The following is a 16,036-nucleotide window of genomic DNA, read 5'->3' as shown; positions in this document are numbered from 1 at the left end:
CATTTTTTGAAAAAAAAAAACGAAATTTTCCCTGTATTTTGGCTAATTTCTTGGCCTCCTTCAGGGGAACCCACAAAGTCTGGGTACCTCTAGAATCCCTAGGATGTTGGAAAAAAGGACGCACATTTGACGTGGGTAGCTTATGTGAAAAAAAAGTTATGAGGGCCTAAGCGCGACTGCCCCAAATAGCCAAAAAAAGGCTCGGCACCTGAGGGGGGAAAGGCCTGGCAGCAAAGGGGTGAAGGACCGGCTCCTCTTCAGCGATCAACCATCCACCTGCGCTGGCCCGGCGTCAGGGCAACGGCTCGTAGTTGATGTGCTCCGCAGGGGCACGTGCGCACCACGCAGCCAATGAGCACTTAGGAATTCCGTTCCGCGCACTAGGATTGGCCCCAGAGGCAGGCGATTCTCCAATCCTCGTTGATGTGACCCATAACGAGTCCCTCCCTGTACAATTCAACTCTTAGAATGTATTCATCGTTGGGATTGGCTACCACGTGACCCGGAAGTACTGGCGCGACGGGTAAATGTCGTTTATGGAAAGACCGATAACCGGCGGGGACGTTGAGCCGTAGTTACCGGCGGGCCGTGTAAGTAGCAGACAGGTGGTCTTCTTACCGCCAACATGACTCCAAACACGTCACACGCCGCTGTCCCTAGCACTGTATTGTGTCCAGCGCTGCAGCGAACACCTGCCCCTTGTTTCACCCGGTACTTCTCCCACCCCCGCACTTAACACCCCCGGTTGCCAGAAGTGTTTCTAACTGTGTCACAGCCGTCTCTGACAATGCTTCACCACTAGTGTTCCGCCTACATGTAGTACCCACTGGACTGAGAGTTGCATCTAACGTGACAGCTTTCAGTTTTTCCATCTCAGTGCATTTAGTTGAGCAGCAGGTGTGCAGAGACTAATGCCTCAGCATTGCACCCGCAGCCTTCTCCTGCATCGAGTATTCAACCCAGCACTGCAACATAAATGCACCTACTACTGCAGCGCACCACAGGCATTGCATCTAGCACTGTGCCAGTCGAGCAATGCACTACTGCTGCTTCTAGACTGCACCAGGACGCATCTGCCACTGCACCCGACGCTGCTTCTAACACTGCACCAAACACTGGACCAGTACTGCATTTATCTCTGTTGTCACTGCACCAAACACTGGACCAGTACTGCATTTATCTCTGTTGTCACTGCACCAAACACTGGACCAGTACTGCATTTATCTCTGTTGACACTGGACCAGTAGTACTGCATGTTGTCACTGCACCAAACACTGGACCACTACTGCATGTTGTCACTGCACCAAACACTGGACCAGTACTGCATTTGTCACTGCACCAGCCACTGGACCAGTATTGCATGCAACTGACAATAATGACTTACGAACACTGCATCTAACACTGATCCATCTACTGTACCAAGCAATACATTGACACTGCTTCCAATAGTGCCTTTTACAGTGCCCAGGCACGGCGTTTGTCCCGGTGCAATTTCTTCTATGGACATTTCAGAAAATCAATACTCTAGTTGCACGTGGAGGAAACGTTACCATATGTCACTGGACTGCCAGGGATTAATTGTTAATTAATACAGACAGCCTATGAATTGTCTGCTTTCGGTTCAGTGTTTAAAACGTGAAAAGTATCACGATGAATTTTAGGAGCCAAAATCTAGTTGATGCGTTTAGTGCACACATCTCTCTTCCTCCTTCATCAGTGGAAGCAGACTCTCTCTGCTTGCGCGTGCTCATGCACCCTTACCTTCTCTCGGTTGATCTTAAAATTGTTATCTGTGGAACAGACCAGGCTTGGGCCGGCCCGCGTATAACCCTTCGTGTCTTTTTGCTATGGTTTCTCGCACGGGACTCCTTGTTAGAGAGGAATCTCTTGTTATTTTGTGTGATTTAGAGCAGTGGTTCCCAACCTGTGGTCCGCGGACCCCCAGGGGTCCGTGACACATTCCCAGGGGGTCCGCAGGCCTGGGCGGCAGGATGGCACTTCTCCTGCTGGGGCCTCTGACAAACATGTGCATGTGTGTTTTATATTTATAACTTCCTTTGTTGGCAGTTTTAAAAGCACTGCAACATTCCTTGTACATCCAGCAGCTTTACAACAAAAATAAAAGCGTGAAGATAACTTAGTGATTAATATACCTGCTGGAGAGAGATGGGAGTTTTGTGCCCTGGCAGTTTTGACTCAAAGGTAACACAGATGGTTAAAATGCCTGCTGCAAAGAATGTGTATTATGCATAGAACAGTATTTTATATGCATAGCACAGTGGGTTTTTGTTTTTGTCACAGATTCTTTTGTTATAGTGCAATGCATAAGTTACAATTGTAATCTAGCACAGTGAGCTATGAACTGCCATTAAAAAGCTCAAGGCAAACTGCATGACACAAATTAGAAATTTTTTCTCAGTCTTTCATTTTCTTTATGCTATAAAAAAGGTTTCCTTGCATAGAAATACTTTCTTATTATTAAAGTCAATGCTAACCACTGCGTTGTGTTATGATTCCTGAGTTTGTGCTTCTCCAAACCAAGCACTCTTAAAAAACGCCTACCAGTGTGGATGACATGTGAATCCTACACCTTGTAGTACCCTGTAAAGAGCTCAGACACCCTACACTGGTATGATAGGTGCTATAAAACAAATGAATTATATGTAACAGAGAGGCTGGGGAGAGATGAGAGGCCCTCATGGTTTTACTTCCTTTCCCCACCACATATTTATGTCAAAAAGGTTTCTCAGATCTTAGGTACCTAAAAAATAAAAACAGAAATTGCTTTGAAAATATAGAATCTGACCTGAGGATTCAACTTTCTTAAATAAAACCGAACATTGAAAAGTTAGTCGCCGAGATGCAGCGCCAACCTTCCCATTAAAATTAAAAAAAAAATTGCATATGTTTTCAATATATAAAGATTATGGCCCTCATTATGAACACGGCGGGGGCTGGCGGTCTAAACACTGACTGCCAGCCCGTCGAGGACCCCGCCGGCCCAATAAAGAACATTCCGCTGGGCCAGCAGGTGGAAACAGTGTTTCTGCCAGCCGGCCCAGCGGAATGCTGGGCCTGGAAATTGCCAACGGGTCCACATGGAGCCGGCGACAATGCAGCAGTGCGGCGGGTGCCGCAGCACCCGTTACGCATGTCACTGCCCGTAAATCGGGTAGTGACATGCACTGTGGTATGGCCGTAGGCAGGAAAGGCTGCACATGGGGGCCCCTGCACTGCCCATGCCAAGTGCATGGACAGTGCAGAGGCCCTCAGGGGGCACCCGAGGCACCCTTCCGCCAGCCTTTCCCTGGCAGGGTAAACCGCCAGGGAAAGGCTGGTGGAAGTTGCCTCATTATCCGGCGGCCAGTGCTGCCCTGTCGGATATGTAACTCCACCATCGCCAGGCTGCCTGGCGGTGGAAGCCTGGCAGTGGTGGAGTTACGCCAGTGGCGGTTTTGCCAAGAATATTATATGGTGGTCCAGACCGCCATGTTCATAATGACCGCGTATATCTTTACTAATTGGAGTATTTGTTTAGTGTGTACTTGTTTGTGTATTTTTTGTGAATTACTGTTTTAATGTTTGAAATTCAAATTGTACAAATTGCTTGTGGGTCCCCAGCTTCCAATAATGATTCAGTGGGTGTCCTCAGGAGTCAAAAGGTTGGGAACCACTGATTTAGAGTAATTATTATTATTATAGAATAAGATTAAGGCCCAGATTTATACTTTTTTTTGCGCCGCATATGCGTTATTTTTTTACGCAAAAGTGCCGCAAACTTACAAAGTAACCATTATATATTGTAAGTTTGCACTGCTTTTGCGTCTAAAAAATGCCGCTAATGCGGCGCAAAAAAAGTATAAATATGGGCCTAAATCACGTGTTATCCCCTTCTTACTAGCTACGCAATTTAAAATCCTTTAATTGGAACTTGGGTAGCGATTCAGATGCAGGGTAAAGAGTAGCACGATACTAAAATGTATATCTTAAATTACCGAATATAAGGTGTTATCCTTCTCTTCTTATGTTACACTTGTATTATTTTCCACATTTCATGCTGCAGCACGAGGTTTCTCTCTGAGCATAAATAAAGAGCATGTTGTTATACGCTTACGATTTCATATTTGCCGACATTCTGGGAACCAAAGGGTATGATTTTTCAGGTTTTGAAATTGTAAATTAGTATAATAATTAAAATAATTGTGACGTACACATGGCCTTTCTCACAGCAGTGATTTAATTGTGTATTACGTTATGATATTCAGGACGGAGCTTCCCTGTCTGCAGATGTGATGCAGAGGACAGTGGTTGACAGTAGTTATACCCATGCACCAGTTCCAACAAGCTTTTGAAAATATAGTCAGTAGGTCTGGCTTTGACAGTCTAGTGAAGTGGTTAAATTTTAGTTTTTTTATTGCAAGTGTATACCACAGAAAATGGTAAGGACCGCTTGGATCTTGTTTGTTGGTAGGTATTTGGCACAAAGCAGCATTTGAGACTTGACCAAATCCTGCAGAGTTTTTATGGAAGAAATAAATTATGCACAACGGCTGGGGAAGGAAAATTGACTGTGTTATTGGAAAGTACCAGATGAACTTTGTCATCTGCATTTGCTACAGTGCTGCTTTATGGAGGCCAGAACATCCATCTGCGTCCTGTATTGGACGGTGGGTCAAGATTAGTTAAATATGATTTTGAATTTCTTTTTAATTGTCTTTTGTAATTATGGACACAGAAGAGACGCACTGTCTGAAACAGATATTCATGTAGTGGTGGTGCCAGTTATATTTGGAATGATCGTTGCACTCTTTAATGTCAATTGTATTATGTTTTTTTAATATAAAAAAAAATTATCAACGTTTATTTGGACTGACTTATCTTAAACATTTTCAATCAAAGTGTAGTTGCCGATTGAAGAGAGACCTATTCATTGTGATGTTGTGTGTCTGCTGGGACGATGTAAAGATCACTGTTGATGGTGACATTCTTCTTATTTAATTTAATCCTGTTTAATAGTTGAAGATCGAATATTCGTCGTGTGTTACCTGAGGCTCGAATTATATCTTCTGAAATGTGAATGTTGTGACCCAGAGCAAACAGCATACCATCCTTTTCTTAACAGTATCATATCACCCACCTCTCTCCCAACTTCTGCTACTTGACATCTGCTGCAGTAACTGCACGACAATTCATTGTGACATTCATGTTGTTTATGATTGGCCCGAATATGCCTTGGGGTATATACAAACACCCGAAGGTTCTCAGTCTGAAAGTACCTAGGTGCTTGAGTTGTGTTTTACTCTTTACAGAGCAGGATGTCGGGGATTGGTAGCAAGCGGTCCAGCAGCGATGGGGGCACCTCTGGTCCCCCCGAAAAGAAAGCAGCGGTCGAGGACTCCGGTACCAAAGTGGAAACTATCAAACTTGGTGGAGTCTCATCCACGGTATGTGCATTCTTAGATTTTACTCTTTCTAAATCAAATGTTTCTTAATCACTTTGTTTCTCCAGTGTACGCATAATCACAGGGTTCCACTAGTGTTCTGTGAGGTTCTTGTTTTAAGCTTTCAAAGCTATGATGCTAACAAGTTCGAACTGTTTAGGCTTTACATGACATGTTTTTTTTTATTTTATAATTGTGTAGAAGTACAGGAATCCGACATCCCCCGTTAATACTTTTCTTAATTTACCTGCTGGGCTACAGGAACCATTATCAGCCCCTGGTGTTCTCGTTTCCTCATTCACCTGTGTGCCACAAGGTATATTACAGGAATCCCAATTGCTGGTGTTTCCTTTTCTCCTCTGTTTCACTGTGCTATGGAGCAGAACACAGGGACCTGGCATTTTTACTTCTCCAGAGACATGCCACTTTGCTTTAGGGTAGTTTTCAAGTATCCTTTAAAGCCCGTGTTTCTCTTCCCCTTATGGAGGAAGAAAAGCCTTGCCAGGCTGGCTGACAAAGGTGCAGCACCCTACCCTGTTGGGACATTTCTATTCTGCCTTGCATTTCCTTCTAGACGGACTGGGCAGTGAGTCGCAGCTGCTCCATTATTTTGATAATATTCATCCAAATTGTACCTCATCTATAGCAGAGGATAACTATAAACTCCTCATGCAAGGCTCTGGAGTAACTGATGGTTGGTGGCAGCTCCTCAAGAGTGCAGGTCAGTTTACTGTGCCAGTTGGGGGAGCCACCAATTTTGTCAGGCAAACATCTGTTAAATCTCCATAATATGAGTCCTCCTCTCCCCTTGCTTGAGTATGATGTATTGTGTTCTCTGGAGGAATGTGAAAGAAGCATAGAGTACCCTCATAAGACTTGCTGATCATTGCTCATGTTGAAGAAGATACATGGCAATCCAGACAAAGTCAGGCAGGATCAAAAAGGCACATCTTGTCTTGCAAGGAGGTTACCCCCACTTTTTGACTGCTGTCAGTGTGTTTTAGCTGTTTTCACTGGGAACCTGCTAACCAGGACCCCAGTGATTGTGCTCTCTCCGTCTAAATTTGGTTGCTTAGGACTTTGCACACCCCACTATCGGCATACTGGTCAACTCATACAAGTCCCTACTATATGGTACTTAGGTACCCAAGGCATTGGGACAACAGGGGTTTCCTATGGGCTGCAGCATGTATTATGCCATCCAAGGGAGCCCTTGCAAAGTGTGTCTGCAGGCCTGCCATTGCAGGCTGCATGAAAAGGTGCATGCATGCTTTAACTACAGGTCACTGTAAGTCACCCCTATGGTAGGCCCTCCTAGCCCAGTGGGCAGGGTGCAGGTACCTGTGTATGAGGGCACCACTGCATAATCAGAGATGCCCCTACGAACTCCAGCTCCATTACACTGGACTTTGTCAGTGCGGAGAAACCATTTTACCCGTGTACTGGATACAGGTATTGAGTTACATAATGGTTACTCTGAACCTGGGCATGTTTAGTATCAAACATGTTGGAATCATACCCCAATACTGTTGCCAGTATTGGTTGCATGATTCCTTGCACCCTGGGGGCTCCTTAGAGGACCCCAGAATTGCTCCTACCAATCTCTGTGGGTTTCTGAGCTGCCCACCTTGCTGCCACCCCTCATACAGGTTGCTGCTCTCTTGCTGCTTGACCAGCTCAGGCAGAGGAAGGCAGAACAAAAGATTTCCTTTGGGAGAGGGAGGAAACGCCCTCTCCCTTGCCAATAGGTGTTACATGGTTTGGGAGGGGTAGCCTCCCCAAGTCACCGGTATGCTTTGAAGGGCACATTTGGTACCCTCTTTGCATAAACCGGTTTGTACCAGTCCAGGGACTCCCGGTCCCTGCACTGGCGTGAAACTGGACAAAGGAAAGGGGAGTGACCACTCTCTGTCAGTCACCACGCTAGTGGTGGTGCCCAGAGCTCCTCCAGGTGGCCACTTGATTCTGCCATCTTGCATCCAACGTGGGAAGAGGCCCCTAGGAGCATCTCAGTGGCCAGGTCCGGTAGATGATGTCACAGCCCCCTCCTGATAAGTGGTCATCCTGCTAGGTGACCAATCCCCCTTCCTGGGTTATTTAGGGTCTCCCTCTTGGGTGGGTCCTCAGATTCGACATGCAAGATTCCAGCAGGACTTCCCTGCATTGTTTACATTTATCTTCTGGCTACTAGGACTGCAACTCTACCCTCCAGGAACCGACAATCTGCAACTCCAGCGACGGCTCCACTCTGCAACATTGTTCCTCCAGCTCCTTCGAGAGACTGCATCATTTCCCTGGCTGTGCATCCTCTGAGGGCGATGAGTCTTCAGCCTTTACAAGAAGTAAGAAGGAACCTCCCTTGGAGGGAAGGAGTCACTCCACTGCATCCACAGGCACAAACTGCAGTGATGGCCGCCTGCGTGAATCTTCTCTCCTCCGGAGCTGCGTGGATCCTGCATCACAAGTGGTGGTCTGGAGTGGTACCCTTGGTCCTCTCTACCAGCTATCCATCTTGGGAGACAGTAAGCCCTTGTCTCTCCTTTCAGGACAGTATCTCTGTGCACCGCTATCCTTGCAGCAACCAAGGCTTGTTTGTTCCTCCTCCAAGGGATCTTCAATCTCTGTGTAGCTGCGGCCCCCAGCACTCCTTCCTGCAAAGCACAGTCCCCTGCCTGCTGCTCCAGTGCCGTGGGACATTCCTCTAGGTGTGCTGAGTGGGCCTCACTGCGACTCCTGTGCCTACTGCTAATGGGTTGCCTGTGGGGGCTGCCTACTCTTCTTGGGACTCTTCCAGCTGCTGAGGGTCACCCCGGACTCTCCTCCTTGGGTCGAGTGCCCTGGACCCTGCTGGTTCTCTTCAGCTTTGCAAAATCTTCTTCTCTGACTCTCGCATTTGCCAAGGCTTGTTAGTGGTTTTCCAGCACCACTGACCAACTGCATCTCGCCGACGTGGGACATCACTTGCATCACTTCTGGGACTCCTCTTCGGCTCCTGTGCTGCACTGCTGACCTCCTTTGTCCACCGTCAACCTGGTCCTGTTTCCACAGAAGGGTGGGTAGTGGCTCCTGCCACAACCGGACACTCCAACTGGACTTGGTCCCCTTCCTTTGCAGGTCCTGTTCTGTGAGGATCCACCTTTGGGTTCTTTCAGTCTTGGTTGGGTCTTGCATAATCCTTTTCCAAAGTCCTCTTGTTGGTTTTGGGGAAAATAATGTACTTACCTCTGCTCTCCTTGTTGCTGGGGGTCACTCTGGTACTCGCCCCATGGGGTTCCTAGTTCCTCCAGCTCCCCTCTACTGATTCCACTTCCTTGAGTAGGGTACTGCCTATCACAGTCTACTTTTTTAGTATATGGTTTGGCCCTCCCCCAGGGCCCTCACTATTTGCTGTTTCTTTTACCAATGCCTTTTGCTTTCTATGCTATTTACTGATTGCTAATGTGTATATAATAGTGTGTTTACTTACCTCCAGTTGGGGAATTGCCTAAACAGTGTTCTAGTATATGTGTTACTATAATAAAGTACCGTTATTTTTGTAACACTGAGTGATTCTTTCATGTGTGTAAGTGCTGTGTGACTATAGCTGTATTGCATAACCTTTGCATGTCTCCTAGATAAGTCTTGGCTGCTCATCCACAGCTACCCCTAGAGATCCCTGGCTTCTTAGACACTCACTTTACCAATATGGAACACCTGGACTTGGTATAAGGTGATAACACCATAGGTGCACACCGAGCCAGCTTCCTACAATATGATTAGGTTACCAGATGTTACCTAACATTACCATAGCAGTAGGTATGTGAAGTTGTGAAGAGCAGCACATTCTGTGTCATAGTAAGCTTATCTAATTCTAAGCTTCTTGAAGACCTAAAAAACAGAGTGGTCTGGAGTACCTAGTAAGGCATGGAAGAAGTTTGTCATTGTGTGTGCATTCCCAGCTTTTAGCATCATTGTCTCTGCTTTGCTAATCTCTATGCAGTAATCTGCACCACACCTCTTCCCTAACATCCCTTCTGTCTCACAGTGCTCCTCGGCTTTCAAACTCTCTTCCTGCCTCTTACTTTCTGTTTTGCTTCTCGTACTATTGTGGCATATTTCCTCCTTCTTTTCCCCCTCTTGACTCTAGGCCTGACACGCAGTTTTAGTTTAATATGACAACACCCCCCCCCCCCCCTTCTCTTTCTGCTGTTTCGCATGCCACTTCATTTCTGTTTTTCCTCTACCTATGGCCAGTTCTTTCTCTTGTGTCCTCCAGACCTGCGCTCTGTCATGGTTCCACTCCCCTGTGCCACTTGTCGGCCTCTCTCACCGCACTCTTCCAATCTGTCGTCTTCCCTGTCAGAGGCCTATTTCCTCTGCTTAGAAGAGCAGCCGGCCTGGTGTCCCCATAAGATGAGTGTTTTTTGGCAGAGGTCATAGTGGAGTTTAGAAGTGGGAAAACAGTTTAGGGTAATCCTAGCATTAGTTGCTTTAGTGAGAATGGATGGTTGATTTTGTTAAAGGCTACAGTAAGGTGTTTGACTGGTACAGTGCACCTAGGGCAAGGTAATGCTGTTTCTAAAACCACCTGAAACGCGAGGTGGAGGGGCATAAGGACATTTACATTGTATGTTGATTACTTGTATGAATTTAGATAAGGACAAGATTCAAAATCCCCTCCATTTAGTCTGATCAGATTTAAAGTCTTCTTTAAAAAATAATAATAATAACATTCAGTAACTCAGTTAATAATGATTGAAACTGAGATCTTCAAGGCTTGTAAGACTGCATTGCTCTGATGGTATGTCACCCCCTTCTTCACCTAGGAAGAACTGGACATCCGCACTTTGCAAACCAAGAACCGGAAGTTGGCCGACATGCTGGATCAGCGTCAGGCAATTGAGGATGAGTTGCGTGAGCACATTGAGAAACTGGAGAGGCGCCAGGCTACGGACGATGCTTCACTTCTGCTTGTGAATCGCTACTGGAGTCAGGTATCTTTCTCTCACAGTATTGATTTCTTTCTTTTTTTGTTCTCTCCACTCCTAATTTCTTTCTCTACTTCTTTCTCTTTTCTTCATTTTGTCTGTCTCTCTCTCACATCCCCCTCCTTCTGTTCCCTCTTCCTTGCACCCATCACTTCAGTAGTGACATGTGTCATTACTTTACCCACAGTTTGACGAGAACATTAAGATCATCCTGAAGCGGTATGACATGGAGCAGGGACTGGCTGACCTGCTGTCTGAGGGCAAGAAGACCCTTGTGGTGCCTGAGCCTGAGCCAGACTCGGACAGCAACCAGGAGCGAAAAGATGAGCGAGGTGAGAGGGATTTCATTGAGAACAGAGGCCTTCTGTACAAAGCGGTTTTCTAATGATTTGGTGCCACGTACCCCTTGAACAAAAATACATTGCCCTATCCCACCACCTCCCAGTTGACATAACTTACTAAAACATTAACAGTGATTGTTGAAACCTGCTTTCACGTGATATTTTGTGGAGCATGTGCCCATAATGTGTAAAGTGTGCCAGCACAAGTAGTAGCGGCAGTGCAACTCTCTCTCACGCAGACTCTAAAGAAGCACAGCGCAGTTAGAAGTTGTAAAAACTAACCTAGGACACTAAGATGAAGATAGATCGCAGCAATACCAGCTTTGTCTCGGAAAACTGATCCGTGCAGTTATTATACATAAGTAGCAGCTGTGCAAGCTTTACTTGCTCACAGACCTCGTGAACCAACATTAGGCCATCCAAAACACTCGGCTACCGCCCCCATTTTCCACCAGTCTTCAGTTTCCCTCCTTCGACCCTTAAGTTGTTTTTCAGGCACACCCAGTCCATTTAACAGCCTCTCCTGGGCCTGAGCCACCCTCCTAAACCCTCACTCGACCTCATCCTATCGTGAGCTAGCCTCTACTAGCCATGGAGGACCTACGAGACCCATAATCAGCCTCAGATGACCCCTACCTAACTCTTTTAAGATGTTGGAGGGCCCTCATAACCCCTCGGTGAGCCGTAACAGACCCTTTGCCCCACTCTACTAAACTGCCTTCGCTATCTATACTGACTCTTCAAGCCTATCGCAGAGGTGTGAAACCTATACCCTCATTTATTCTACACTGACTGTTCGATATCCCCAAAGAATCTGTGTCTCCTCTCTTCCATCTGAGCGCTTTAGACACCCACTACATTCCTGATCTGCCCTCCCAGACCTCGAAAAATCATAAAAATATTACTAGACCTGCAGAACGAGCAGTTTAAATAATCTACCCAACCTAACTGTAATATACTTCACCTGGGAACAGGTCTCAAATTGTGTGATCCTAGGCAAATATTGTATTTTACAGTCGCTTTTTTCTTCATCGTCACATATGAGTGCACCTTCAAATATGTGAGTTCAGCATTTCCGCTGTAAAAAAAAGGTCCTCTTTTGTTTGATTAAATACACTAAATGTTTGCTCCATGTATGATAAATCTAGCCCACATTTAGGGTATACATGATCCATGCACGACTTGCCTCTTAGTTTACTAATAGCTTTGCCATCAGGGCAAGAGTGTTTCTCAGTTTATGTTTAAACGCTCACTTTTCATAAATATATTACTAAAACATTTTCTATTAGCGCACTGTCATTTACAGACTGTACATTTCCAAGAAATGTCCAAAAACCTTCATACTAACTTGTAGCTTTACTGATAAAACTATATATATATAGTGTATTAACAATAATCTGCGAAAATTGGGTTTCCAAAAACATTTATTATTTTCACATCACCAAGTAAAGTGTTCTGTCTTTTTTCATCCTATTAACCCCTTCGCTGCCAGGCCTTTTCCCCCTGCTGTGCCAGGCCTTTTTTGCCTATTTGGGGCAGTTCGCGCTTAGGCCCTCATAACTTTTTGTCCACATAAGCTAACCAAGCCAAACTTGCGTCCTTTTTTTCCAACATCCTAGGGATTCTAGAGGTACCCAGACTTTGTGGGTTCCCCTGAAGGAGGCCAAGAAATTAGCCAAAATACAGTGAAAATTCAGTTTTTTTCAAAACAATTGGAAAAAGTGGCTGCAGAAGAAGGCTTGTGGTTTTTCCCCTGAAAATGGCATCAACAAAGGGTTTGCAGTGCTAAACTCAGCAGCTTCCCAGCTTTCAGGAACAGGCAGACTTAAATCAGAAAACCCAATTTTTCAACACAATTTTGGCATTTTACTGGGACATACCCCATGTTTGCAATTTTTTGTGCTTTCAGCCTCCTTCCAGTCAGTGACAGAAATGGGCATGAAACCAATGCTGGATCCCAGAAACCTAAACATTTCTGAAACGTAGACAAAATTCTGAATTCAGCAAGGGGTCATTTGTGTAGATCATACAAGGGTTTCCTACAGAAAATAACAACTGAAAAAGAAAAATATTGAAATTGAGGTGAAAAAAACATCAATTTTTCTCTACGTTTTACTGTGTAACTTTTCCCTGCAATGTCAGATTATCGAAAGCAATATACCGTTACGTCTACTGGACTCCTCTGGTTGTGGGGATATATAGGGCTTGTAGGTTCATCAAGAACCCGAGGAACCCAGAGCCAATAAATGAGCTGCACCCTGCAGTGCGTTTTCATTCTATACCGGGTATACAGCAATTCATTTGCTGAAATATAAGGAGTAAAAAATAGCTATCAAGAAAACCTTTGTATTTCCAAAAAGGGCACAAGATAAGGTGTTGAGGAGCAGTGGTTATTTGCACATCTCTGAATTCCGGGGTGACCATACTAGCATCTGAATTACAGGGCATTTCTCAAATAGATGTCTTTTTTACACACTCTCCTATATTTGAAAGGAAAAAATGTAGGAGAAAGACAAGGGGCAATAACACTTGTTTTGCTAATCTATGTTCCCCCAAGTCTCCCGATAAAAATGATACCTCACTTGTGTGGGTAGGCCTAGCGCCTGTGACAGGAAACACCCCAAAACGCAACGTGGACACATTCAATTTTTTTGAAAGAAAACAGAGGTGTTTTTTGCAAAGTGCCTACCTGTAGATTTTGGCCTCTAGCTCAGCCGGCACCTAGGGAAACCTACCAAACCTGTGCATTTCTGAAAACTAGAGACCTAGTGGAATCCAAGATGGGGTGACTTGTGGGGCTCGGACCAGGTTCTGTTACCCAGAATCCTTTGCAAACCTAAAAATGTGGCTAAAAAAACACATGTTCCTCACATTTCTGTGGCAGAAAGGTCTGGAATCTGAGAGGAGCCACAAATTTCCTTCCACCCAGCGTTCCCCCAAGTCTCCCGATAAAAATGATACCTCACTGGTGTGGGTAGGCCTAGCGCCAGCGACAGGAAACGCCCCAAAGCGCAACGTGGACACATCCAATTTTTTGAAAGACAACAGAGGTGATTTTTGCGAAGTGCCTACCTGTAGATTTTGGCCTCTAGCTCAGCCGGCACCTAGGGAAACCTACCAAACCTGTGCATTTCTGAAAACTAGAGACCTAGTGGAATCCAAGATGGGGTGACTTGCGGGGCTCTGACCAGGTTATGTTACCCAGAATCCTTTGCAAACATAAAAATTTGGCCCAAAAAACACCTTTTCCTCTCATTTCGGTGACAAAGTTCTGGAATCTGAGAGGAGCCACAAATTTCCTTCCACCCAGCGTTCCCCTAAGTCTCTCGATAAAAATGGTACCTCACTTCTGTTGGTAGGCCTAGCGTCCACGAAAGGAAATGGCCCAAAACACAATGTGGACACATCACATTTTGCCTGATGGGTCGCTCCCCATCTCTAAAAAAACAAAAAAAAAATTGCCCTGGCGCCTAGAGGTTTCTGCCCCCCCCTGGGGGCAGAAATGGCCTAAAATAAATTTGCACCCCCAACAAACCCCCCCCACCACCCCCCCCCCGGGGAGCGACCCTTGCCTACGGGGTCGCTCCCCCTGCGTGACATTGGCGCCAAAAAACAAATCCCCGGTGCCTAGTGGTTTCTGCCCCCTTGGGGGCAGATTGACCTAAAATCGACCAATCTGCCCCAAGGGGTGCAGAAATGGTCTAAATACAATTTGCCCCCCAGGGGAGCGACCCTTGCCTGATGGGTCGCTCCCCATCTCTAAAAAAACAACAACAAAAAAAAACACACAAAAAAAATTTGCCCTGGCGCCTAGAGGTTTGTGCCCCCCCGGGGGCAGAAATGGCCTCAAATAAATTTGCCCCCCAACCCCCCCCGGAGCTACTCTTGCCTACGGGGTCGCTCCCCCTGCGTGACATTGGCGCCAAAAAACAAATCCCCGGTGCCTAGTGGTTTCTGCCCCCTTGGGGGCAGATTGACCTAAAATCGGCCAATCTGCCCCCAAGGGGGGCAGAAATGGTCTAAATACAATTTGCCCCCCAGGGCAGCGACCCTTGCCTGATGGGTCGCTACCCATCTCTAAAAAAACAAACAAACAAAAAAAAAAAACACACAAAAAAATTTCCCCTGGCGCCTAGAGGTTTCTGCCCCCAGGGGGGGGGGCAGAAATGGCCTAAAATAAATTTGCCCCCCCCAGGGAGCGACCCTTGCCTAAGGGGTCGCTCCCTTTGCGTGAAATTCACGCAAAGAAAAAACTCCCTGGTGCCTAGTGGTTTCTGCCCCCCTTGGGGGCAGATTGGCCTCATCAAAATAGGCCAATCTGCCCCCCAAGGGGGGCAGAAATGGCCTAAATATAATTTTCCCCCAAGGGGAGCGACCCTTGCCTAAGGGGTCGCTCCCCACCTAAAAAAATAAAATAAAACATAACAAAAAAAAAATGATCCCTGGTGCCTAGAGGTTTCTGCCCCCCCTGGGGGCAGAAAAGGCCTTCCCGAAAAAATACCCCCCCTGGGAGCGACCCTTGCCCAAGGGGTCGCTCCCTTATGTCAATTTAAAAAAAAAAAAAATCCCTGGTGTCTTTGGGGGTTTCAAAAGACTGATTGCAATCAATCCGGCTTTTGAAACCCTGGGAGAGACTTCAAAGGGAAGGAAATACACTTCCTTCCCTTTGAAGCCCCTCCGGGCCTCCCCCACGTGATTGAAAGAGAAATGCTTAGCATTTCTCTTTCAATCGTGCTGGAAGCTCTGCTTCCAGCACGATGGGGGAGGCCCCTGTGACTAATCAGCGCACGCTCGCGCGCTGATGTCACGGGGGGGTGGGGTCTTCCCCTTCCATCCCCGCCTTGGGGGGGGAGGGGGGTGCACGGGGGTGCGCTAGCACTCCCCCAAGTTCCCCTGTGCCTTGGACGAGGTGACCTCGTCCAAGGCATAGGGGAACTGTAGCCTTGGACGAGGTACCTCGTCCAAGGCACAGAAGCGGTTAAAATATTTTTTTTTTATCACCCAGAAGTACAAAAAATGGTATTTCACAACTATTTAAATATATTTTGAAATGTTTGTAAAGTTGACTTAGTTATATAAATGATGTGTGTTAGGGAAAACCTGATACCAAAAGCCTTTAATTTCACATAGGTCAGACAGTTCACCTTACAAAATCCTGCAACTTTGCAATTACAAGGAAATTTATTTGCATTTCAAGAAGACAAACTAGCTTTTGACTTCTGTTTCTGAACACAGAGCAGATGTGACAAGAATAAGATTTAAAGGCATCTTATTTGCTAATTCAGTT

The 16,036-nt window shown here is 46.1% G+C and overlaps 1 protein-coding gene across 2 annotated transcripts in view; it reads left to right on the top strand.

Annotated features, from left to right (window-relative positions):
* The first annotated feature begins 482 nt into the window (after window positions 1–482).
* The window catches only part of RNF20 (ring finger protein 20), a 107,866-nt gene continuing 92,312 nt past the window's right edge, over window positions 483–16,036 (top strand). Inside the window, exons 1-4 of one of the 2 annotated variants that reach the window (XM_069232896.1) lie at window positions 483–590; window positions 5,310–5,444; window positions 10,247–10,414; window positions 10,596–10,740. In XM_069232896.1, coding sequence (XP_069088997.1) covers window positions 5,316–5,444; window positions 10,247–10,414; window positions 10,596–10,740 — 442 coding nt within the window. In that variant the 5' untranslated portion in view covers window positions 483–590; window positions 5,310–5,315. The remainder of the gene's footprint in view (window positions 591–5,309; window positions 5,445–10,246; window positions 10,415–10,595; window positions 10,741–16,036) is intronic. The other variant, XM_069232897.1, reaches the window with a different exon arrangement.

Source organism: Pleurodeles waltl, chromosome 4_2 (assembly GCF_031143425.1).
Source record: "Pleurodeles waltl isolate 20211129_DDA chromosome 4_2, aPleWal1.hap1.20221129, whole genome shotgun sequence".
Classification (NCBI taxonomy): Eukaryota; Metazoa; Chordata; class Amphibia; order Caudata; family Salamandridae; genus Pleurodeles; species Pleurodeles waltl.
This window is presented reverse-complemented; position numbering and strand designations above follow the sequence as displayed.